General features: G+C 36.8%; 1 protein-coding gene across 1 annotated transcript in view; it reads right to left on the reverse strand.

Annotated features, from left to right (window-relative positions):
* Positions 1-27,869, reverse strand: part of SLC25A21 (solute carrier family 25 member 21) — a 264,536-nt gene that overhangs the window by 48,358 nt on the left and 188,309 nt on the right. Inside the window, exon 4 of the mRNA XM_042790921.1 lies at positions 21,151-21,234. Within this exon, the coding sequence (XP_042646855.1) occupies positions 21,151-21,234 (84 nt within the window). The remainder of the gene's footprint in view (positions 1-21,150; positions 21,235-27,869) is intronic.

A 27,869-nucleotide genomic window follows, 5' to 3' on the forward strand; every position in this document is an offset into this window, starting at 1 on the left:
GTGTTGTAAATGAGTAATGCCAACAATGATGGAAAAGTATTTCTACTCTTAAACAGTAGTTATCAGTTATTTATTACATTTCTCAACAGATTATATCATAACTATTTTCTTTCCATGCAACAGTAACATACCACTTTTACTCCTTTATGTGACCAAAGGACTTCCTAGTCATGATTACAGAAAATGCCTTATGAAAATATTAATTATCTAGAATGGACAAGAGTTAAAGAGCTAATATCATGTGGCCAGCTGGTTTTCAATTGAGTAATCACGAAGGCAGCGAAAACGCCAAAGTTGTAAACTGCAGTCCTACTGATTATAGCTTTAGCAGTTCTCTGTCATATTTTTAATAAACGACTCCATCTACTTCATGTTGGTTTTCTTCATTTTGCACTCCATTTTATGCTACAATCACAACCACAGTGAGACATTTTGGTGTCCAGGAAGCATCTCCAAACCCTGGGCACTGCCCTCACCAGCCTTCCAGCTGCCCTGGCCTTTTGTGTTCTCTTCTCTGACTTTCCAGGTGGCACCTGAGGCAACTGGGATTTACCACGTTTGTCTCCAATAGCTCTGGCTATTCTTGAATTTTGGTTTCAGCCACATTTGGCATAAACTAGCACTGCTGTGAAAGAGGAAATAATCCCACCTCCCTCATCTTCCTTTCCCAGTTGCTCAGTCGTGTCTCCACACTATTCCTTCCTTTCCACTGGCAAAAGGTCTGTGTGCCTACGTGATGAGCCAGCCAGGGGGAACCCTTCTGGATTACCAACACATTTATTTTTTAATGGCCAGGTTAATATTAACTCGATCATTTTTCCAACATCCCTGACTCCTGACCAGGTGCAGAAGTGCATGTGCTGGCACAAGCGAGAGTGTGGCACAAAAGCAGGAACATACAGTTCTGGGCACACAGCATACACCATTGCTTCTTCTGGTGGCAGCGCTGGTTTAAAACATCCATGAAACTATGGCTTTGGTTAGACAGAAATCAGGATGTAGACTATCGTGTTTTCCTCTTTAACTTGATTTTTGATGTATGGTTTACATCTTGCTGTATATTATACTCATCCATCTGTGCTATAATAATGGCACTTTTACCCTCTCATCAGGCAGTAATTTTGAATTAAAAAGCCTCTTCTAGGGATGGCTTCTAAAGTACAACACATACCACCTCATGAATGTGGTAACTGATACATCTACATTCCAGAGTGCTAAATAGGTGAGGATGTTGGCTTTCAGGAACAATCTCTTGCCAGATAATACTTCATTATCTGACAGACCATCTGGTTTCCAGTCTGTCGATGCTATAGTAATACCGTCAGCTTTCTACGCTTGATTATTGCCCAACATTTCTATTACTCTGTAAATAACAGAACTCCAAAAAAAAAAAAAAAAGAAAAAAAATAGAGAGTCTTCCAGAGACTGAGCAAGACAAATCACCGCTTGCTCATGTACTTGTCATTGTCATTTTTGAATAATGGCCAAACAGTGTATTTTTCTACATGTGACTCGTGAATTCAGAATACAGCATACCCCATTGTTATCAGGAGAAAGATCACCAACTTTTAATTGCACAATATATATAAACACAGCTGGCCTAGTGACTCATCTAGTAATGCAATATGTTACTCCCTAAAACTCTGTTTCAGGTGTGACCTCAGGACTCTTTCGATTCCAGTTGTTGAAGTCTGTGAGATTTACAGTGATTTACTCCTAGACTACTGGGAATATTTAAAGGAACTTTTCTTTTCTGGGATTTCAGAAGGAATGTTTGGACTGTAAATGAGAAGCTGTATCTATTGGATATCCTTTTGGTGTCTGTTCAGAGCACCCTGTTTTAAGGATGACTAATCAGAAGAACATGCTGTTCATAATTCCATAAGCAATAATAGCTGGTCTCTTTACAGTAAAATATACATTCCTCCAGTGGGAGGAATGTCACTGTGGGAGTGTAATGACATTACAGTACAATATCATGAAGAACAGTATTATCTGCATTTTAAAAAGAAATATATATATTAAAATATGAATAAAATAGTGTTTTAGTGTCGTTAGGAATGTAACAAAATTTTTATAAATATTGTATTGGCTTCTAGATCAAATACTTCTATCGTGAGCCAGGAAGCTGGTGAATACTTAGCCCTCATTTGTTACCAGCTCTGAGTATTTGTCTTTTGTGTATAACACCACTTTCCACAGGAATCAACAGGAGTAAGCATGCTCTCTCTGGGACTCTTTTTTTTTCAATAGTCTTGACTTAAAATTTCAGTTACCCTTCAGTTACCGATGTAGTCATCCCTGGCAATACATGGTCTAAGTTAAATATCTGGTTCAAAATCTAGATGCCTAAGGAAATCCTACAGCTAAATAAATAAAACTCAGAACAAAATATTTTTGAAAAAAAAATGTGGTTAGCTTCCAGTGAAAAATGCATAAATAATCAATTAAAGAAATGTTCAACGTTTCTTATACTCTTTTTTCCCATTAACTGAATGCTTTTCCAGTGAGTACTCAAGACACTAATGACCACACTCTTATCAGGCATGTCTGAAGTCTTTTTTCCAATAATGAAACACAAATATAAATATAAGCAAGTTACGGTAAAAGAAAGACCAAACTGTTCCAAAAAGTAGTTACAACTAGATCAGATACATCATAAATGTCTGTTTTAAATTTAATTGTTCTCCATAAGTCAGGTCAAACATGAAAAAACAGGAAACAGAAATTAACTAGGATAACTTTCTTTTATTCCAATTTACTACTCGGTGCCTGCAAGACTCCAAAACAGATGCCTCAGAGCCTAACTTCAGTGAACTGAAGGTACTGACTGTTTCTTTACTTCAGAACAATAAAATATTAGGTTAATAGCTTTGTAGAGACATACATATCTCGGCAATGCTGCAGCAGCAGATGCAGCCCTGATGAAATCAGGTCAAGTCGTGCAGCAGTGGAACGTGCCCATTGTGCTGCCCAAGAGCCAGCACGGTCCCAAGGGATGTTCATGGGAGAACTAAAGCCCCATAAGTATCCTTCTAAAACCATGCCAGGCTGCATCCACGCGCTAGCAAACTAAGCAGAGATATTGCTGCCCTGCCTCAGCAATGTCTATAAAAACTTGGCAAGAGGCACCATTCTAGTCCCACAGTCAGCACTATCCCTGCAGTGCAGATCTGCTTTTACAGCAGTATTTTCTTTCCCAGCAAACCCAGAAATTCCTCTTTAGGGGCTGCAACGTTCCCCCCCAATGTTGCAGTCCCACAGCATTGGTTTCCAGGACTCTCCTCTCCCAAGCCCTGCTACTCTGGGACACTCCCTTCAGCACCTACAGTCTTGATGCACTGTGCTGTCCTACAAGCTTCTTGTGCTTCACTATTCAGTTACAGGGAACCTGAGTCCAAAGTTGAAACTTTTAATAGGAGAACATATCATAACATACCATAGCCTCACAAAGCAGAAGGCCTGTGGCAAGACATCCTGCCTGCTTTCTGATCACAACACCTGCTCTGTACAGCTTTGGGTGGACATGCTCAGTTACATGCTTGAGCTTTTATACTGACTAACCTCCCAGGGCGAGCTGGTGATGTTTTAGAGAGAAGTGAGCACTGAACGTCTAATTCAGGGTTCTGTAACTGCTGAAGGTGTTGTGATTCCAGGAACTTGATGTGTTGCTATGCTGGTTGAGAAATGGGTTGATGAAACTCCAAAAGCTCAAGCTAACAGACAGCTATTTCACACAAGCAAGGGAGAACGGGGTTTCATGAGCAGGGAAGGTGCTGCAAAGAATAAGCTTCCAAGCATGAGGTACTGCAAGACCTACGTTCACACTGCAGAGCAGCCACTTGACTACAACTACATAAGCCCTAACATCCCATCTCTTATTGCTGTGTAAGTGGCCTAGTGGGGAGCACTTTCCTTCATTTATGATTCATGGTTCACAGTCACACCTTAAAAACAGACAGTCAAGAAGATAAATACCTATTATTTTGCAGGGAAAATGTTAGGAAGAATTGGTTACCTCTCTTAACCAGAAAGTCAAGTTCAATTGCCCTCTTCCACATCTGGAAGGGATTTTTTTTAATAAACTCATTGTCATAGTTTAGGAAGAAGAATTAGAAGCCATGACTTCATCCAGATGCACTATCACTGAGTCACAGGACATGCTCTCTGGACTGATACATTTTGAAGTACACAGTTGCAATGGAAACGTAAAATGAGTATTCTCATCTCTACTCTCCCTCCTCTATGACTACCAAAAGAAGCTGTAAAAGGTTGGTTAGATGACACTCCAGCAAGTGGGAGCTAAGGGTCTGGATTCCTGTGGGTACAGAATCCCCAGGAATCTCCAGTTCCTGGGCAAACCCTTTAAGCCATTGCATAAAGGAAAGAATCTTTCAGAGGCTATTATTTCTCAAAAACAAGGTAGATGACACAACTGTATTTTATGAGGAGCCCAATCCTATGGGTGTGTTTTAGGCACAGTCTGGAAATGCCTAGAAGTGGATTGAGCCTACCAGGTGTCTCCACCTGGCAACTGTGTGAGATTTCTTACAATAAGACTTTTAGACTTAGGTGATAATATCTTTTTCTGGACATGGCATTTCAAATTTGTCTCATCAGTAACAAATCTTTCTGGTATCATCCAGAAAGAGTAGTTTAACTTGGGTCAACTCTGATTTTCTAAATTAAAAGAAGAATAATCACAGTTTGGAAAAATAGTAGTTTATAGTTTGTTCATGGAATGATGAATCAGTTTTCATGACACTATAACTGTTGGTACAGATTTTCTGGTTTAAGTAAAATGTATCTGTGCAGGACTGGTTTTCTAAGTAGCTTTATCCATAAGCAATTCATACTGTAGCTTTGCAGTAGCTGTTCTTCTTGCATTTTCCAAATCCTGGGGCCTAGTCTGCACTTTCAGTTGCAACATGTTGCCCTTTGTCCCAGGTTCTATCCTGGTAGGGCTTTCTAGGGATTTGTGGGAATGCACAGTGGTGCTCTGACCACATCTTTCTCCCTGCACTGGTTTGGCCAGCTTTATCGTTTAAGTGTCCTCTGTGTAGGATGATCTTTGGTAGGCTGTTTAGCAAGCTTTGTAGTTGGCTCTAAGGATAAAGCAGATTTTGTCCCACACATTTAAGAATTATTTCAAAGTTCTGCTAAACACAGATAGGTGCTTAATTTAGTTTATTTTCTGATGAAATGATTGTCAGGCACACATATGAAGTCAGCAGCAAGCGCTGAGGGCTAACAGAATTCTTAATTCAGCTGTTTTTTAGTGATGGGCAAGCAGTGTCATTTAGATATTTCTGTTATAGTTACACATATATAAGTGCTTTATAGTTAACTTCTTCTTGTGAGAGAATTTCTATTCACAGGTGTTTATAAAGTGGTTTCAGATGAATCACAGAAGTAGGAGCTTTTGTCATGCATTAGGTAAGGTAGGAAATGCAGACATCCAAGGCTAGCTGGAATGCTATCTGGCATCCCCACATTTCACCATTGCTATCTGCAACATTTTCTATGACAATAAAAACTATCTAAGATTAAGAACAAGACCCTTCACAAATAAAAAGAATTGCAATTAAAAAAAATATTAAGAAAAATAGCATAATAGATGATGGCTAGGCCATATATTTCAGGCACTGTCTACACAATTTTATCTGAATATAGATTTTATACAATTCCCATGTAGACTTGTAGCAATGATTATTAGACACCTGTTGGCACAAAACATGCCTATTACTTACAAGATAGAATTATATATAAATTCTGCTTTCCATGCTGGATATCCTAAAACGTAGGGCAATTGTAAAATCAAGAAGTGTGTAATTTAATACGCTGTCTTAAACACAGGTTTAGGTAGTATGCCAGAAAACACTTAGAAAGGTAGTGTAGAAGAACTTGGTAAATAATCTGCGATTTTGCAGGTCACTAATGAATGTGGAAAGAGTGTGCTGTTTATATAGAGCCTACGGCATTGTAGACTATAATGATCACACAGCAGGACAGAAGCAAATTTACGTGCTATGCTCTGGAAGGCAATACAAGCTTCATTTTGAATGAAATAACTTACCTGGCACAGAAGAAATCAAGGAAGGTCCTAAGGAGTAGATAAGTAGCAGCAGCAGCAGCTTATACTGGTCTAAGATCCTGGATTTCTTTTTTTGAAAAATAGTTTTAAATCACGTGTTTAATCTAAGCAATAAGAACCAGGATCTGCTGACTTTGAGCAGTTTGCATTCAAATTTGCTCTTTTCCTCTACTGAAAACCAAATACTATTGCTTATATAAACCAAAAAGAATACATTCCAGTTTTCATACTGTTGTATGTTGTACCCTTTCACATCTACGTTTGGAAATTTTTTTATTCTTCTACTCCTGTCTTTGTGTCATCTTCTGGTATGGGACTCGTTCCCTTCTCTTTTTGCTTCTCTAACTACCACAGTTCCCCAGACCCTTTCTATGTCAATTATCTGCTAAGAATGTATTTCACATAGGAGTTTTCTCGGCATTAACACACCAAACTATACAAGTTTCAGTGTATTTCTCCTGACTGACCTTTCTCTTCTTATTTTTTTGCAACACGTATACTAATTTTAATTTTTATATCTGATTTAGGTCATCTCACTGGTAGCACAAAGGAGAGCACTAATATTTAAAAAACAATGGGAAGGAGTAAATCTTTATATAATATTACCACTAGCTTGAATATGAAAATGAGGGTTTTATAGCAATTACTTGTCGAACTTGAGGGGATTAATTATAGTTTCAAAATAAGCATATACATTTAAGCAGTACGTATCACAGACTGTCATCTTACCATAATATAGACTATCTCCCAGAAGCAGGATATCTATTACGCCATTTGAAATTAGAGTTGCTATAGCAAACATACTAGCAAGTAAGTAAAGAGTTTTACAGGATTTTTATGGATGTGGCTAGAAAACATTTTAGTAGCCCCTCGTCAGCTTAAACTGTTGTGCATGCAAGGCTAGTAACAAACAAAGGCTAACACCTTTATGGTTTATACCTTAAAACAGTGTGTTAGTTTTCATATGTACTGGGTTTACTTATATCCTGTAATATAAAAAGGAAATTCATTATTTTTATGTCACCAGAAAGGATTTTAATGAATTAGAAATTATTAGGGTACTATCTGACCTTCCCCAAAAACTTGCAAACAGCATGAAACACAATTCAGGCTTTGGTCATAGACAGATTCTAATGTCCTCAATAATTTTTTAACTCTATCTTCATTCTGAGTAACTTCCAGAATAATGCCAACAAGTAAATAAACCATAAAATCAGAGCACAGAATTAAAAATATGTTATAGGAATTAGTGGGATCATGAAAAAAAAAAATTATAGGAAATACTGCATGAATTTTTGAACATCCCAATCCCACATCTGATTATTTCATGAGTGTCCTGTCAGGCTCTATGATCAACTCTCTGTACACCTCCATGTTTAACCAAAGCATTTGTGCAGAACATAAACGTTAAGACATAAAGTATGAGTTATATTAAGATTACTATTTAGGTGTAAGCTTGCATATAGTGAGAAATGGGGAACGGTATTTTAATGACAGCCCTGGGTTCTGAAAAGAAAAAGAAAATTAAAGGCCTGATATAAAGGCTTTAGCTAACAGAATGCTTTCCATTGACTTCAGAAGGATGTGAATCAGGCCCTTAAAGTAGCAAGTCATTTAGTACTGGCTGCTAAATTTATAGCACTTCTTTATTTTCTCTAAGCATAACAGCATCCATTCATCACACTGCAGTAACAAAGCCGTAACCTGATATATGACAAATATTACAAGCTTAATGGCTGATGTCCATTACTGACGGGACCTGCTCACCATTTAGAAAAGATTGGCACTGAAGGATTACTGAGCAAACATAGCACCTGAAAAAACTTGCATGCAGGAGTCTGTCATCAGGTGTGTGATCGAGGGCATTATCTGAGAACGCCGGCTCTTATCTTCAGTTGGAAACTGCTGCAATTGCCAACAATTCTCAACAAAGAGCTTCCGTCATGGAAGGCTGATACACCGAGCCAGTCTGGTGATGGTTTACCTTCCCAAGGCTTCATTCCTTTTTATGGATCACCTGAGACCAAGCAGCAGACCAGTCTTTAACAGCTTAAATAGCAGGACAACCTAGCAAACTGATGACAATCAAGGGAAAAACAACCCTTTTTGGTAGAAAGACAAAATTCCAAGCATTCCCTCATGGTAACTTAGAAAGACCTACTTCTAAAACTGCATTTTCCCAAACAGGATGCTGAGGAAAACTGCCTTGCCACTGATTCCTAGCATTTTGCAATGACAGCAAACTATCCATATATTAAACTGCTCACTAGACAATTTTTCACCTCTTACAATTATTCTCAGAAATACATTACACTGCCTTTTCCCCTTTTTCTTTAAGTAATGCTAGATAAAATTACTGTTATAAAATTTTGGAGAAACCCTATGAAAATTGATATTTGTACGAAAACATATTGTTATTTTTCTTGTTGTAAGGTTACAGCTTTGAAAAATTATTAATTATTTGGAATTATTAACGTGAGCTGTTGAAATACTGACGGAGACATTTTATTTTTCTCAAAATTGTGACAATATATTTCATTTGCACAGGATGTTTAAAAATGTAACTGAAAGTTTTGGTTTGCCTTTTGCATACTTAAAGAAAACCTAAATTAGTTTTGATATTGTAATTAAATTACCCAATTATTAAGATGAAAAAATTTACATGAAATACTTTAATATGTTGTGACCCAATAAACATATGAAAATCTGAATTTTATGCAAGTACACTATTTTGCATTTCCAAAGTTAGGAGCGCATCATGTAAGAATATATTAAAACAAAAGCTCAAAAGCTAATTGGATAGTAGTTTACTTTCATCCACAAAGTGCATTCTTCTAAATCACAGTGGCAATTAAAAGACTAAATATTACTTATATAGTAAATGATAATGCATACTGGAGATAGATGATGTTTTCAAATAAAAGTGGTGTAAAAAATGAGCTCCTAAAATATCTGAGACATCTTTAGATATTAAAAAGTATTTTATACAGAAAACTATTTGAATTTATATTTTTACTTTAAGGCATAAGTAGTATATTTTATTTGTTATAAAATGGAGTCTTGCAAATAAAAGAAGATACATTGATCAAAACTTGACTTTTGTGAAGTCAGGTTATAAAATTATTTTATGTGGGATTCCAATAATGAAGAGTTTTATTAAGATATGCTTTAACAGTAAGTAATCTGAGCCCCTGCCTAGATTAGGAGGCATCAGGAGTATAGAAGTATTTGTCCCTGACGTAGAGTTCAACTGCTACAAAGAACAATGAATAGATGTATTGCATTTGGCTACCAAATTCCAATGATGCAGAGGTGTTTACTTATTATGGAAAATTCCATTTATCAGATTAAAATAAACCCTAAAAAATCATTCTGTACTTGAGACACACTGCATGATAGTCAGCTACAAAACGGTGTATATGCAAGTTCAGGCAAAGCCAAAATATGCAAAATAGACAAACACTGAAGGCAAGCTGTAAAAAAAAAAAAGCATGAGAATTGATCTTGTATTCATAACTGGAGCCAATGCTTCAGATAGAGTTACTGCCCTGTATGCTACATGAAAGCTTCAGAGATTTACTATGAAGTGCCTGCTGGCTCACTGTGCAAGCAGCTTTCTACGTTGGGTAGACAGGATGCAATGGTACGGTTTATCTGTGCTTATATGCATGCATTCCTGTAAGGAGATGCAGCATGTTATACACACACTACACTTGGTGTAGACATTTTTGTAATTAAATAAAATTATTTTTATTGCATTAAAATTAGTATTGTTATCTGTAGGGTAAAGAGCCACAGTAGGCTGTAAGTAAAGTTGCGTAAGAACATGAAACCTAAAAAACCAACCTCATATGTATTTAGAATTTTATTTTCTTTGAAGAGGCAAATAGAATAACAGGCCAAATGAACTATTGATTTTTCAAAGTTTGATTCTCAGAGTCAGATGGAATGTAATGTGTCCTGAAATATGAGTTACCATTATACAAAAATACCCTCTTCTAAAATACTTTCATACTCGATGCTAATTCCTCATTTTACCTTGTTTTATTTAAGATGCATTCCATGGAAAATCTACATAACTGTAAAATATTCATAGCTATTTACATTGCCTTTTTGTTTTGAGTTGGTGTATTACTTTAGATTAAAGCTTCTCCTTCATGGTCAAGCATAGATATTTTCAACATCTAGCTGACTAAATTTCTTTCAGAATGTGAAGCATGATATACAGGAAAACTTCAACTTAGATAAAGAATATTGAAAAGACAAGAGGGGTTTGTAATGGTGTTAAAGACAAATGAATGATCAGCATACCTAGCAGTTATTGCTGCAACATCTCTATGACTCAACAAAAAGAAAACTGTGAGGGAAAGATTGTCTTTCTAACAAAGATGTATTTTAGAAGTTTCTCATATAATGCTATTTATCTTCCAACATTAAAAAAAAAAAAAAAAAGTAATTTATTAGGAAAAAAATTGAGGATACCTATATTTTCAGAGTATGGCATAATACAAAGTTCTTAGTAAAAATATTATAAGTAACATATAATTAATCTACCCTGAAAACAAAAAAATTCTGAGTATTGAAAAAATTTTACATATTCTTATAGGTAGATGTAGTCTTCTACATTTTTTTAATTTACAGTTAAAATAATGAGCAAATATATATAACATAAAAATTGTTTCTGGAGTGGAAATGTTTTATCACTGAATGCAATACCTTATTTTGCATAGGATCTTCATCTGCATTTTTTTTTGAGATTTAAAAATGTTAGGGGTTCAAATTGAGCAGAATTATATATAAGTAAACAACTAAGGATTATAGTAATTAAAAGGATTAGCATAAAAGAGACAAAATGTGTTTTCAGATGTAACCAGTGAAGAAAATGAAATTTGGTGAGTTAAAGACATACAGATTATAGAGGTATAATAGTGTAATTATAAATGAGTATGAAATATAGTCTTAGAAATATGCTAAAAGAAATGAAAAAATAAATGAGGATTTTATGTTGCCCACTTCAAACTACAATTTATAAACTTCTATTTTAAGAAGAAAGCTTCTGACCTAAAACACTGTTGCTCATTTTCACATGCATGCTTCCTACAGCTTAAATAAAAATGCTTTACTTTGCATTTTACGCTGTCTGCCAGGTATTTCCTGTGAACATCCCATCTAAAATCTCTTGGTTCTAGTAACTAATGTCTGTAAAGAAAATCCTGGCAAAACTGTAGTTGCAAGCTTCATGAGCAGCCATTTTAAACAGAAAGCTGGTTTCGTTGTGTTGACAATCACAGTTTAAACTGATTCCTTCCAGATGAAAAGATGCTTTTTCAAACAATGTAATAAAAGTGTAAAGTCAGCTGTTCTAAGGACATAAAAGTGATTTATCTGTTCTCTGGTCGCTGTTTTTTCCCTTGCTACAGTGGAATTTTTCTTTTAAAGAATAGGTTAACAATTAATGGCTACTAGAAGCCTGAATTACGGAGAAGTAAAGAACAATTTGCCTTTTAAAGAAACACAAGACATAGCTGGAATTAATTTTGCATCTCATGATGCATCCACTATTGTGTTTATGAAATGTTAAATGTTAATGGCTAAAATTACATAGCAGATAAATAGTTAATTCTGGCAGCTGACTATAGACAATGTCATCATCAGATTTCAGAGCTATTACTTTTGATAAGATAGAGGTATCAGATATATTTCAGATCCTTTCATCTGCCTGTGGCTGGGCACGACAGCCTTGCACTGGCTCATATTTGAGAGATCCCCCACCCCTCCATGAGGGCTAGAATCAGTTTCTCACCTTTTAAATACAGGTTTCAATTCCGGAGACTCTGATGGCACAATATATATATACACCATTTCAGAACGAGCAAGTTGTGTAGGGACAGATCCTGAAAGCGGCATGATCCAAAAGTATGACTTAAGCTCAATTTAGCCCCCTAGCCTTAACAGTAATTCATTAAATCCTTTTTCCTGGCTGCGACTAATATCAGAGGGGTCTTGGTGGCTGACCTGAAAGCTTACTACCTGAAAATTTTCGTACAGCCCTGGGGGAGCCAAGGAAGCCCTGGATAAGGGCAACGTGTACGGCACACCGTGTGCGAGCTCTTCCCAGCTTTCTAACTCTAGATGGCTCTCGGCTCAGCAGCTCGGCTGCCCGTGGAGCACCCCTCCGCTCCACGCAGCGGGGACTGCACCCGAAGGCTCGGCAGGTTGCGGGGCTCAGCTGCGGCACCGCGCCGCTGCCCGAAGCGGGGCCAGTGGTGCTGGGCAGGAGTGTCCCCGTCAGGGCCCCAGGTGCAAATCTCTGCTTGGAACACTGGGGAATGTCGCTGCCACCGCTGTGAAATACTGCAGCCCCTCACGCTGAACCAATTACTGAAGCAGGATAAATTTGCGGCCATTATCCTGGGCTACCAAATTTGGCAGATATGTTCTTCACATTTGAGAACATAAACACATTCAGAGAATCCAATAATACAGCATAGTATGATATTTTCCATACACTAGAATAATAGAATGTTTTTTAGAAGCATAATTATTACATTGACCTATTTAAACAAAATGTGTGAAACCAAAAGGAACCTGATGTGGCATAATGCTAGATATTCTTGAATGTTAAAATCATAAGAAGTAAAAATTTAAGTTCTGCTAATCTTTTGTTAACTAGAGAAGATAGATAAAACTGGATTGTACACAGTTCTTGTAGGTAACTTCTTACTACCATTAATATAACCACCTTATAATTCAGTCACCTGATTCCAAACTGAGGCCTGTAGGAGATACCACTATAAATACTAATACTATAACGAATTCTATTTATGCTATATTAGTAGAAAATAGAGACACTCAAGAAATCATAACTTTAAGATTAAAACAATCTGATTATGAAAGTATTTTAAACTTAAAAGAAAAAACAATTTGGACCTTTAAAAATTACAGAATAGACACCCAGTGTAAACAGGTGTACCTCCAGTGGCCTTAGCAAAATATAATGACTAATGTCAGTTAAGGTCTGGCCTGTTTACTTCTAAGGTGCATGTAAGATTTACATGATTTTATTGTGTTTTCTTCCTATGAGAAATAATTAAGCATGTGTTTCATCTTTAAAGCATATGATTCTCAGGAGAGATTCTCTAAAAGGGTGCCCTTGTTTACTGTGCTGCCAGATATATCAGATCAAATTTTGCAAGAAATATGCATGTCTACCAGTAATAAAAATGTGGTTGGCCAAACACTGCCCTTAGTTACATCAGTACAACCTCACTGTATTTCAGAGAGCTATACACATAAAACCGGGAATAGAAGTTTTTCACATTCCAGAGCCATTTCTTATGTTTTCAAGTGTTAACATATGAAGATGGGGGTAGGGAACTTCCAGTCAGGAACAGAGAATTCCTGCCTGAAGGGGATGATGAAAACCTCATGACAGTAACATCACTGTAAATACTGCTGACTATCTGGAGACAGCACTGTCCACTGAACAGGCGCTAGCCTTCAAGTCAGGATACCCATCTTCATGCTTAAAACTGCCACTACTTCCACATATCTCCTCAGACAAACACTTCACGAAATGTATTGCTGAATAAGTCTTCAGACCCCTTCTGAATTAGGAGCCTGTATCAAAGAATGCAATTTTATGTCCAACACACATGCTCCTCAGAACTTCGGTATTAACATGCTACCGTGGGGCAAACAAATGACATGGTGTCAGGCTGCTCCATGAGAACCACCTGCGTGCATGCTCCAGTCCAGATCTACTCAACTCCCTGGCACTTTACACCTCAGCATCCCCATCTGTACAGTTGAGATAATGGTACTTCCTTCTTATGTGAAGTGTTTTGAGACCTATAGGTTAAAAGAACAAGTATCATCTTTGTTTCATGACTGACTAGTGTTGCAAAAGCATCCAGTCACTTGGGATTGCTGGCAAAACTTTATGAACTGGTTAATTTTTATCTACTTGGAGACTAAGAGAATGCATGAACATTTTATAAATAGGCATGCATACACATATGTACATGCATTTTAAAATGTAATGAGACATCAGAATTTCCTGAGATTTTTGCTGTCTTTATTTGGACATGAGAAAATTGAATTATCAAATGTGAATGTTTATTTACAAAAGAAAGCAGAATGCACATCACCTTCATATAGACACACAAAATATGTCTCCTTTGTGGCCATATTTGATCTAAACCATTGTGAGCATAATATAAATCATAATCTTAAAGTAAATGCTCAGGAAAATTCTGTCAGTCAAATTTTCTGCTTTTCTCTAATCTTGAAAGTAGTCTTCATAATGATTTTACTCAAGGCTGTACCATCATTTAAATTTTATGGCTCAGCACCCATTCAGAGTAAGAACAAAAATGGAGGTTTTAAGTCACAAGTCCAAACAAAATACAGACGACCAAATGAAACTTAAAACAGTAAGGCTAGATATTGCACATAGGTCTATACACAGTAAGACATGGGGTAAAGTGAGAGTAAATGGCACAAGAAAAGTTGCAAGGAAAGTAGATATATAACTCTGCATATACAAGTCATTATGAAGCAGGAGCTCTTGCTAATTATCCAGAAGAAATTCTGAAATTCCTTTATCACGGGGCACCTAAAGTCTATGCTAAGGCATCTTTTTTACTTTCACTGCAAATCTGTCAGCCCCACCCCTCAGAGGGCCATGTGAATCCTATCTTCCAAACTGCACAGGCATGAGGGTGCTTGCTGAGGAGTGTCGTGGTTTGACTGCTGAGGGACTGTAAGAGCTGTCTCAGAAAAAATGCCCAAGCAAATGGAATTGTTCACTTCCAAAACTAAATGGACAGATTAAACAGCTGACGGTTTTAATTATGTACTATGAGAACTTGCCACATCCCTACGTAAATTTTGCAAGCTCACGCTCCCTGAAAATATGCTAATACTGGCTTTTCTAACACTGAGCGTTTCTGCTTTAAATGTGCAAAGTAAGCACAAGTGTTCAAAAATTCAGCTCTAAGACTTCAATTTTTATCCACAAAAGCCAACAAATTTCACACAGGTTCACAGTTTAAGCCAATACACTGTCCTTCACAATTTCAGTTACCGTTCTCAATTCAGCAAGGTGCTATAAAGCTTAATTGACACTTTACATTTCAGATGTTATTTCATGCAAGAACGTGACAGTTATTTCTGATACTCTAAATCACAGGTTTTTAGTGAAGCCTGCAATGGACTCAATAGTATGGCAGGAAGATGCCAATGTGACCCCCAAAATAATCCTACAATGTGTAGGATAATGAGAAGACAAATTAGCAATGTATAGTGGACTGTGGGGATGCATCAGGATGGAGACAGACATTTTGCTACCTAGTGGCCTTTTTAGCATCTTCAGTCTCATTTTAGCAAGGCTTGTAGAAGAATTATGAGTTTTTAAGTGTGAGGCAGACCTGTAGGTCTAGAGAAGAGATGGATCTATGTATAGATATTTCTGAAGTACAAGTGCTAGCAGACCTTCCTCAGTGTTCAGGTGGAAGTTACTGTTCCTGTAGTGGGTACGGAAGAGAAAAGGTGCCTGTACTTCAGTTTGCAAGGTCAGTCTGAAACTGGCAGTGCAGGTGGGTCTCTGCTAAGAAACAAGATTCTTGAAGGTTACAAGAAAGCATGGGTCCAAGTTAATTTCTGCTGCTCTTGGTATGAAGTGATAAGAAGAAACCAAAGAGTGGGGTAGATAGCTGTGGGGGGAAATAACATCTGAATTTACCACTTCTGCTTGCCTCAGAGCACTTAAAGCAGAACTTAAAGTCTGGACTTTTGATGCCACAAGAATTTATGCCTCCAGTAAGTGGAAATGAATCTCTGCTTCATAACTGCTCTTTGGGAAATGGATTTCTTGGCATGACTGACCATGTCACACTTCTCTGGTCAGCAGTTTCATTGAAGGATTCAGGTGCAGGGTAGCCAAGTATTTGTATCTTGTATAACAGTTATTTGGCAGCCTTTTGATCAGTCTCCTCAGCCCAGCTGGAAGAGCACACATCCAGCTGGGCCCCAGGAACGGGCGGTGATGATTGCTGGTGAGTGCCAGAGGCCAGTGCTTGCCTGCAGGGCTGGCAATCCTGCAAGTCTCCTTCCCTGACCTGTTGGCAATTAGAAGCAGCAGAGTATCATCTGTAGCCAGCTGGGCGAGCCAGGCCTCAAGAGCACTGCTGTAGTCTCTCCAGCACTTGTTACTACGACAGACAGCCGATGGATAGAGGCAGGACAAAGGAGAGTGCTAGCAAATTCCTTAATTGATGAATGACTGCTAATATCACCTAATCAAGGAACCCTCCAGCTTCTGCATGTTTGCTGACAACTCCGCACTCATCCAGCTCCTGCTTAGTCTTGGCTGTTCTCTCACCTACTCCACCCATGGCTGACAAATTTTGTACAGCTTTATAACCTAATCCCACTAAACGTATGAGTCAGGGTGTTGCTTATTAAAAAAAGGTGTGTGGTCATACAGACAATTACAGGTACAAGAGAGTGGTAAGGTGGTGCTGAGAACAAGACAGGAATAGTTATAAAGCTATTGGGCTGTGTAAACATGGAGGTAATTGCTCCTTCCCAAACCAAATTCAACATAAATAATCAAATAACTCAGCATAAGTGATGAAATCTCAAATGATCAATGACAATTGTGTTTTGCACTTTCCCAGGACCATCTAGTTCTAAGGCTAACAGCACTTTAAACTGTAATTTTTTCAAGTGTTGAGTTATAAAACTGGAAACCAGGACATTACTACTCTTTCTATTTCAGACAAGTTAAGCGATGAATGAGAAAGTAACAGGTTTCTTGACTGAGTGCTTACCAAGAAAGCCAACTGTAACCCAGAACTTTTACTGTTAAAATTATGAGCCCATGAAAATCCAAGTTTATAAGAACAAAGTTGTTTACAGACTCAAAATAACAGCATCCATCATTTTAATGCTGTAACTCCAAATTAAGACAGTGCAGATGGGCATAATTTTCCATTCTTAATATGAGACACAACACCATGTGTCTTTAATATAAATGCAACATATACATTCAGCTAGGCTGTTGGTTTATTCTTACATTTCATATTCAAACCTAAGTCATTAACAAAGAAAAAGCGAGTGAATGCTAATGCAGTAAAGATGATGACACAAAAATCAGTCGTTTAACAAAATCTAACCTCTTATTTGTCAGATCTGAAAAGAACAAAAAGTTTTCTCTATTAATGGTTTCAGTTAATCCTGTATCCAAACATTTTCCCCAATAAACATCAGATTATTTTTATGTTGGCTATAAAGCTGTCACTCCTCAATAAACAGATATGCTCCTGGTGGGTTTACCTCTGCTGTCAAAGATCTGTCAATTCATGCACCATCTCCTAAGCGAAACCAGAGAAGCTTGGATGTGCGGCTCATGGCGAATCCAGCTGAGCAGGGGTTGCTCACCACCTGAGACGATTCGTGCTGCTGCAGCCCCCGTGCGATTGGCAGCGACTGGGCGCTCCCAACACAAGTTCGCAAAAGCCCTGAAGTTAATGCTCCTGCCTCCCTTTAATAGAAAGCTATGTGACCTTTAATGCTCTGCTTGACTGAGCCTTCCTTTAGTGAGTCTCAATTAAGTTTTATGTTTTGTGGCTCCCATTTTCTTGTAAGACAAGAAAAGAGTTCAAGGGATGTATCCTTCTTTGAAGAATTTAATTCCCCGTGGAGAAAATTTATTTCCATCTAAAGAGCTGCTCAAAGTTAGGGGGAAGGGAGCTTTGGTAGGGTTTTTTTCCCTGTGGTTTTTTTTTTGGTTAAGAAATTTCTAGTATTTCATGAAGTTATCTTCACAGGAGTCTTTAGATTCTTTGAAAAGGACAGTGTTCTATTAGTGGTTAGACTGGAAATAGTTCCTCTGCCCTTTTCATTATAACGAGGAGAAAATCAGAGGGATGGTTAAAGAAATCCTGGCCATTTTTTGTGATGAAGCAGCTTTCCATGAAATCATCAGATTGCTACTGTGATACTGTAGTAATGTAATACTGTTTAATTTTCAGTAAGAGGCATTGCAGCAAATGAAATATTTGCATACGTATTCATAAAAATACATACTTCCTAGGCTGATTCTGCATACTTGACCTAAATAACAAGGTCAAAAAATTAAGGCATTAGGAAGTGGCTTGTCTGAACTGGGCTCTGACACTCTAGCTCACCAGAGTTGCTACTACTGAAAATACAAGTACAAATGAACATAAGCACTATTCTCACATGCAAACATTTTCAGGAGCAGGCTGCTAGTAACATTTATTTTCTCACTATGTTCCTTTATTAAATTAGCTTGTTCTGTAATCAACTTAACAAAAATTCACATATGCCAGTAGGCAATTCTGAGTGCTGGAGAGAGATGCCTAGACTCTTTATAGTCACAATACACTGAATTAGGTATTTCAGAAAATGTCTAAAAATGCCACACACTGATGGGGTCACTTCATATTGCCAATATGAACTAAACATGGGGCATAAATGAATTTCTTATACCTTCTCCAAGATTTACACACCTGAAGCTGAACACTTAATAGTTTTTGTTTGCTTAGTATCTAAATGCGACGCCCTTTCTCGGTGCTGTCTTCTGCATATTTTTGTGGTCAGCCAAGGAAGGGGTTATCAGGCTTCATGGTTTCCACTAACTAAAATATTTGCAGTCACCTCTCTCACTTCCCTCACAAGTGTCATAACTACCATGCTCCAGAAACTGGATAACCTGTGCAGATGAGAATGCAAGACTGATGGAGTCAAACAGGTTTTTCAGGATTAGCTGTTTACTACTTTTATTTTTAGCCAAAATTTAAGATTATATTGTATCTAAGATTCATCTCCTTTTTTTCTTAGTGCTTACTACTGATGACTGTTTAAATGTGACCTTCTGCCTCTAACTTCCTGGAGAAAAAATAGGTATTCATAGAATTTGCTTTTTGTTTACTTCAGTATCGACTGCTTTTGCAACAGGCAAGTAAAACTCTCCATTAGCGCTAGCCCGACAGAAATTTAGTGTAATCTACTACTAAGTTGTGATTTAAATCTATAATCATTTCATGTAATCATCTTTTCCTGCTTACAGAGTCATGCTTTGATATAAATGCGGAAAAAAACATATACTGGCTTGATTCCAGTATTGGCGCACAAGCATTTTACAGAAGAAAACTCAACCCAACAATCTTCATCTCTCCTTTTGGAATTTCATTCACAGATGACTATTGTGCTCAGACCCTTCATTGTTTCTCCCCAGTCAAACAGTTTATGCATGTTAGGCAGCACACTGTCTGAACACTGGGAAAATAATAATGGAGTCAAATCCATTGAATAAGTAATAGCTACATCTCTGAGAAGCATTTGAAAATCACAACATGTAAAACAATTGAAACAGAATATTTGTTTCCTTCTTCTCCTCCCCCAAACAGTAAGAGAACTGTATTTTGTATGGTACATTAAAGTTTGCAGTGCCCTGCTACTGTTTTGTACATGTGGGTTGTAGAAATATCCAGTTACACAATATAATCATATAGGTAATAAAATAAGACCCTAAAATCAATTAACTTGGAAGCTGTGTCTTGATTTAAACTAATTCTCCAGATATGTCTACCCATTCTTAATTTTGCAGTTTATGACTAGTTCAACAAAATAAAAATACCAGTGAGTTTGGATGAGATAAATAGCATTTTAATGCTCACTGACTTAATTATTGAAATTAGTTCTGTATTTAAAAATAGATTGATATGATTGTAAATATTAATACTTTCCTACTACAAAACATAGTTGTCTTTTGAGAAGCCATGAAAATTAACATATACTCACCTTAGAAAACTCCAGAAGCCATAAATTATAAGTTTTGTGAAATCTTTTTAGCTTTTAAGCTTTTTTAATGCCTTGTAGTGATAATGCACAACATCAACCTCCCAACAAAAATGAATTTACCACTGATAAGGGCAAATGTGAAAACTTCCTCTCTCAACAACTCAATGAAACTTCTCTACGTTTCCCTACATTAACAGTTCAAACCATCCAGTTCTGTATCTATGTACTGATGTAGTGTAGCTTAGCTAAACTTCTCTGCAAGAAACAAAACTGGTCTAGTTCTTAATTTTCACTGCTTGTCTCACCTCTGTTTTTCCAGTATGGCTTGTGGACACAAGAAGTCTGTGCCTCGCTGCACCTATGCTGCTTCCATATGTGGTATGTATGCCACTATATAGAAGAACAGTTCCATTTTGATGAATATATGGATAAAAAATGGGTTGCTACTGTATTTACAAAGTTCGTATGGAAAGCCTGCCAGATACTCAGAAGTGGGATTTACTAATTAAAGATACCCTGATTAAAGGCTAACTCCTGAAGAGCTCCTGTGGATAACAGGCTTAACTTTAAGCATATGATCAGTCTGATTACATTCACTGGCTTTAACTGGTCTGCTCGTAAAATTAAGTGTGTATTTGAATGTCTTTCTGGATCAGAGACCAAGACCCTTAGAGGAGCTTGGGCTTGGAGCAATGGTGCCTTCTGAAGCCGGTACAATTCAGGTGACTAGGGACCATAAATCCTTGCCCATATTCTGTCAGACTGAAAAGCTGTGGAACTTTGCTCACAGAGGCCCTGGAAACATTGCCTACCACAACCAACTGGGAATGCCAGTTCATCAGAGCTTGGAAACCAGTACTTCACTGAACTGATAATAGCTCAGGCTGAGCTAGCTCAGAAACCCAGGACCAGATACAAGAGCCTAGATCCTGCATGGCAATGATGGGGCCATCCTGCTCCCAGTCCCAAGGTAGTGTTTGCCTCAGTGTCTCTAGACAACTGTGCATTCCAGTCTTTAAACATATCCTAACAGCAAAACTTGTTATTGTGAGTGTAAGTAATGTTAAGACTTTTCAAATTGTGCTCGTTATGTAACAGTACATGTTTGCCAAATTCTGGCAATTGCAAAAAAGGGTGGAATATAAAGAGGATCTAATGTCTGGAAAATGGGTGATTAAAAAAGGTCACATAAAATTGACAATTTTAAAAACATATACTCTTACCCTTCTCGTTGGAAAATAGTCCTAAAACAGTCCCCCAGGCTCTTGTAACCAGTCGGATCAGTTTTCCCTCTTTGAATTTGGAACCTAAAAAAAATACAATTTACATCACAGCATGAGAAGTCAGGGATTTTAAGTCGCTTTTAACTTTCCAATTATTATATAAAAGGAGTTTAAAAGGTTTTTTTACGTATCTGATTCATTATTATATACTGTTCCTGATATACTTATTAACACTGTTTTCATAGAAGCTGTTAAACTAAGGAAAAATAGAGCTTTAGTAGTAACTTTTTTTGTAGTTTATGGAACTCACAGTATAGCTATCACCTTTGACATTTACACCTCTTTCTAGTTGTTTGAAAAATAAGCTGTTAACCCTGTGCCGGATCCAAAGCCCATTGAAACTAATGGGAGTCTTTGAGTCAAACCCCGTTTTTGAAAATCTGAAATGGAATACTATCATGTGTTTCACTATGAAATGAATTCACTGTGCAGTTTCTTTCTTTTTATATCTGGCGCAATGACAATAGAAATCAACCAGAGACATGACCAGAAATTAGAGCACCATTCATTTTTCATAATTTAATAAGATGAACAATAAAAGCAAGCAATGAATTATTTTAATTAAAACCTTGTTCTCTCTATTCACATTTTGACAACAATAAAGATTTCAACAGGAAGTCTGTGGCCTTGAAAGGAAAATCAAGATTATGATTTAGGATTGTAAACATTTTATTATTTATGATTTATAGATAGGAACAGTGAGTTTAACCATCTATATTATTTACTAAGTATCTAAATCAGATTACCCTATTTCTTGCAGTTTTAAAACTGCAGCCAACACATTCAACTAAGCAGTATGGAGAAATTTTGAATATATTTTTAGGAATAAAACTTCTATTTAAACTGATAATTACTATATAGCACTCAGGAAAAAAAAAAAAAAAAAAAAAGAATATTGGTGTTAGCAATTCCAGACTACAATAGCCCCGTATCAGGCAGTCACTAAGTTGGCTTTATCACTAAGTTCAATAAGTATTCTACACAACAGTGTTCAACAGTTTCAAGGAATAACTGACATTACAGTCAAGTATGTCATTTGCCACCGGTATGTTGCTGTTCAGAGAAACTTCTATTGTTACTTATTCCAACCATGATATTGAATCTCATTAATATATAATAAACAAAGGTATTTTAAACAGCACTGTTCTTCTCTCTCTCAACAGAATTCAGTAGGGTCAAATCAAGGTTTGTATTGTGGCAAAAGGCACTAACTGTTTTGATCATCAGTATTTCCTAAGCTGTGTTTTGTGCTAACACATCTAATATTTTACTCACTTTAAGGAAAAAATTTCCAGTGACGTAATACAATTCTGGGCAATTATGAAGGCAAGCCCACACCTTTTTTGAAAACAGTTAGAAGGAAACACTGAGCCCCTCCATAGTCCTAATAAAAGTAGTTCAGGCACATCTGGGATCTCTATCTGGGGTAACCTCTTTTATTAGCATGAGAGCTTGCTGCCAAGTTGGCAGAGAGGAGAATGCTGTTCAATAGGCTTACACTCAAATAAGAGCTGATGCATAACATTTTGTCTGAAAAGAACCCTTGGGAAGGCTAATAGTTGAAAAAAAAATGCCTCAATGCCATCACACAAAGTCCAACAGTAATATCAGCTACAGAAGCTTTTACACTGTGGCAATCAAGCAATCAAAATTATAACAGGAAGTAGATTCTGTGTACATTTTAATACATTTAAGACTTGATTATTTATACCTCTCAGTTCAAAATAAAAAATGGCTTTCTTTTGTTTAAAGGAATCTTGCAAAAACTCACCAGTAAATAAATTTTTCCAAGTACTTAAAAAATAAAGCTTTCTTAACCCAAACTCTTTTCCTTCAAGATCTGGCCTGCTTGTAAATTCAGAACAAAGCATCGCTGTTTCTAAAACATCCTCCGAATAATGCACCTTCCCTCTCTTTCACCCTGCAAATGCTCAAGCATGTCCTACTTGCATGTGTGTAAGGTTCCCCACTAAATTGTGCATACACAACTGTTTGTAGAACTGGGGTTTTAATCCCAGAACTGCTGTGGATTTCAACAACATTGTGAACATACTTTTATAATTTTGTTTTACAGTTAACATGGTGTCAACTTCTCAACTAAATGTAAATGATTTAATAAAAATATATTGTTGACAGCAATAATGAATATCATAGCAGAAGAAATGTAATAATACCATATGTAATTTAAGTGTATTAGATGAACGATAACTTCTTGCTAAGTAAGTTAAATCAAAGGAAGTTTACATTTATTTCAGTTTTTTGTTGTAATGCAGATAAGACCTAAGTATTAAATGGGTCTGTTTGTAACACTGAGTCACACAAATAACATATTCCTTCCTTTAGGGTTTTTGGATCCATTCCTTCCCCAGTAAATCTTTTTTATAGCTTTAACAGCGATCCTAAAATACATGCCAATTATGTGCTTCAACCTAGATCTGCGAATTGGGTTCTTTGATTCAGAATTGCTTGCCTCAATAAAATCATGTGTAACTTTTTAATGAACTAGCTAATTGATCACCAGCACTTATTATAAGAAGCTCAGGGAAGAGCTGAAAAAATGTTTGTTTACTTTTCTGGAGGCAGCAGCAGCAGCCTGTATTAGTAGTCTTAATACAGAAGAGTGAAAGCATTCACTTCAAAAAACAACCTGGCCTGTTTTTAATGATTGTTTAGAGGAATGAACACAACTGGGGGATACATAATGGCTTTCTCTGCTTCGAATTCATTCCTTTCTAAAGGCATTAAAAAACCACTGAATTTCATGCATTTTTGAAAGCTGGATGCCTGCCTTGTATGTCATTAGCTTTGCTAGAACAAAAAGATAAATTCTTCTATAAATATAATTGGAGCATTAACTTCTGATCTAATTTATTATTTTGAAGTCTGAAAAGAAGAGCGTGCAGGCAGTGTTCAGAGACACGCTGAACAGACATACGGGCAGACGGGGATGAACGACCTGCTACTCATGACTAGCATGAAAGTGTCAGAAGTCACTGGACACCCTAATATGTTATGCTTTATAATCTAAAAATGATCAGCAGGCTAACCTTCATTCCCTCTCATTTTCCTGCTTCTTGGCTTTCTGGCCAAAATGCCGTGGTACCGAGCACTCCCACCCTGGGAATGCTCATAGAGCTGTGGGAGGCACTTTGGCCCCCACATTACCTCTTCGCACCTGGGACCGCCCCGGCACCTCCTGCCTGCCCTCTCGGCTTCCCACAGCTCCCACCTCCAGCTCCCACACCACGGGGGACCTCACAGTCTCCTTTTCTGGCTCACAGCAGCATCCTGCAGGGCTCGATCATTTCTGTCCCCTTTGACTGAACAGTACCTTTGCAGCAGCTTTGTTTGATACAGAAGTGTCACAGATATTGTTTAAGAAGAGAACATCGGTGTCCTTCCCTGTTGAGCCCAGAAGACACATGTTTGGGATCTCAAAAAGTGGAAATCATGTAAAGGCATTTGAGGTTTTGGGGTCTGTTTCAAAAGGCAATATCTTCATTGAAAACTCTGCATAATCTAAACCCATGAAAATATTTTAACATATCAACACTAATCAGCAATACAACTACTGCTTGTGAAATGAATAAACCTATGTTATTCTTATTTTTATATCACAAGAGAGACCATTTTTAATGGCTATAACAGTCCTTGGTCAATAACTCTCAAGGGGCTCAGCCTGAAATCCCACAATGCAGAAGATGCTTGAGTCCTTTCACCAGTTCTCTGAATGACTTACCATTGAGCAAGTGATATATCATATTGTGGAGCAATGACTACATAAACACACATACCTGTTCCCAATGCCTAATTTACAGTTCTCGTTGGTTTTATCATAGCCAGTATTTTACTCAAAGTTTTATAAAATCCTCAGTCCCCAGGATACTTTCCTGCCCCTCTTCCTATTGCAGAAGTCCTCTAAGTAGTCTTTTCTCACATAATCAATATCTATAGGAGAAGAAGCAGATGTGTGTACTTTCTGGAATAAATTTTGGTTTTTTTTATGTCTCCTTCTGTCAGTTGCTAAATTTTTTGTTCATTCTTGCTGAACATCTCATCAAAGTTGTTTTGTGGATGTCTGCCACTACAGTATCCAGGTATTTAGTGTGTAAAGTCAGTTCACCACAATGTTACCTAGCAATCCTCCCCTTTTTATTTACTGATCTGGGCTGGAGAAAGATGTGCAATTCATGCTGAAATAGTTTTAGTAATCTTAAAATCTAAAAGGAATAAACCAGTTATTTTCATATCTAGATTCAAGTAGATAGTGAGCAGTTAAATCCCAGCTATGTAGGACAACCGCAATGTGATGTGGAGCAGACTAGACTCACCAAATTCTTGCCACTGGGTTTGCAAAGACTGTACCCTCATGCATAAATTCCAGAATTTCTTGCTGTTTTTATGCAATGCTGCTGACTAGATCCTCAACCACAAAATTCAGAGGGAAAGAAAAACACTGACTCAGAGAACCAGGCTTTATACCATGTTACAGTGCTTGCCAACAAGTGGCAGTCTTAGCTGTATTTTCCTTCTCTTCACATGTTTTACTAGGATTTTATCATAGGTTCTATTCTATTTTGAAAGAAGCTCCTAACATTTCCCTCCGTGATTGTGATTTATGCAGTATCAAAGCAAATAATCTCAGGTATTGAGGTCTTTAGATGATATAAAAAAGACAGTTATGTGGCATAACAACAAAACAAATTAAATTATCTGTGCAATGTTGAATTTAAAACAACTTTAAAACAAATGTACAGCCTTTGGAAAACTGAAAACAACATTTAAAGCTTTTTTGCACTTTCAGTAATTCCCATGATTCCAGACACTCCTAGCCATAGTTACCCCTACCAGCATAAGTTTATAAAAAATATATAGTCTGAAGCTTTATATAAATATACATTATTTAAAAGTTCACATGCTTATAATAAAAAATAACTGCATTATAATTTAAAAAGATTTTCATTTGCTAACTTAAACATTTATTCAGGTGTTACTACTAGTTAGTGCTATCTACTGATGCTTAGTTTTCATGCAAAATGGACCTTGATAATATAATTTATTTCACTTTTTGGCTCAAGTTCTTTGAGTTGCTTATGTTACTTACAGGATAATAACTAAATTGAGAGTATAATTCTGTCACTTATTTTAACAGTAAATCATATAAGCTGTTGAAGAACTGACTATTACATTTCAAAACAAAAAACCTAATCATTGAAGGCCAAAGATATAAATTTTGCTAGTGCAGGCATCATATTTTAAGTATTTTTAGTATTGCTATGATGATTACTTAACTGCAAAAAACATATAAAAATACAATAAAGTAGTAACACAGAGAACAGGCAAAGAACAGAACTTACTCCAATCATTCTCCTTAGTAGACATAGATTTGCCTCCACCTAATCACAGAATATTTTATAAAGTTCGTATTTACTTCACAAGTAATAAACCAGAATCATGGGTAGAGAAGTATTATCAAAAATGATTTCAAAATTAATCTAAATGAGTTTTACTTTGTTGAAATTCATGATCCTTGTTAGTTTATTCACCTCTATGACCTTTGGAGGAATATTTTTTTTTTTTTGAGACATAAAGGAATTGTAATAATGGAAATAATTGTACAGATACCCTGAAAACTCAAAATTCTCTGCAGAGATTACTTTTATGTGAGACAGAACATCAACTATCAAGTATGATGGTCAAATAAAAAAGTACTAAACACAAACTGATTAATTCTTACATTTACTGAAATATTTATCAACCACTGCAACTCATAAATTTGTCCATTCCACACCCAACCTCTGCCTTATTGCAGTCTTGATCTGGTCTTCTGTCCTCTCTCTATCTGATTGGTTATCCAGCAATTTGTATTTTGACAAAAAAAATCTCAGAAACTGCCATGAAATATAAATAGGGCAAAAGGAGGAAACATTACCAGCGAATGAGAAAGAAGAAAACACCTACATATGAATAAGGAATACATTCAAGTAAAAAGTTAGAGCTAGATCAACAACAGATTCAGCAATTTACAGCAGAATTTAGATGCAACAGATTGGCTATTCAGATCAAAATGTAAAACCAATAATATCTATCATCATCAGTTGCCACCTCCCTTTAGGTTAGCTAAAAGCAATTTATTTAAACCCCCATATAAAAACTGGTCTAAACTCTTTCAGCCTCAGTGACGAGAGCTTCCCATGCGTGGCTTACTCTGAGCTTACAGTATTTTGAAAACAATTTCCCCGAATGAACTGCATCATCGAACAAACAGTGAAGTCCTAAACATGACAGAATGGCTTAGGTGTTTCACTGGTACTCTCGCTCAGTTCTCTGAATGTGTCTTATTCTTAGACCAGACAAAAGTTCACTAATCAGAAAAAGAACTTAATCTTTCCTGTACTTCCCTTTCCTTTTACAGATGACTTCCCACTATTTCTTGCTTTTATATTCAAGCTAAGCAGCATATCATTCCGTCACAAATATCAGTAGCAAAAAGAAAGCAGTACTATATATACCAGGAGTGTAATAAAGTGTTTTAGAAACGAAAGCTGTATTTTGCCAACTACTAATGAAGAACTATTCTACTTTTTTCTCCTGCAGTATTTTTTTCCATTATGTGCATGGGACAAACAAACAGTAGCTATCATGTTGGAAAGAAATTT

The sequence above is a fragment of the Tyto alba genome, unplaced genomic scaffold (genome assembly GCF_018691265.1).
Source record: "Tyto alba isolate M040663 unplaced genomic scaffold, T.alba_DEE_v4.0 Super-Scaffold_18, whole genome shotgun sequence".
NCBI classification, from domain to species: domain Eukaryota; kingdom Metazoa; phylum Chordata; class Aves; order Strigiformes; family Tytonidae; genus Tyto; species Tyto alba.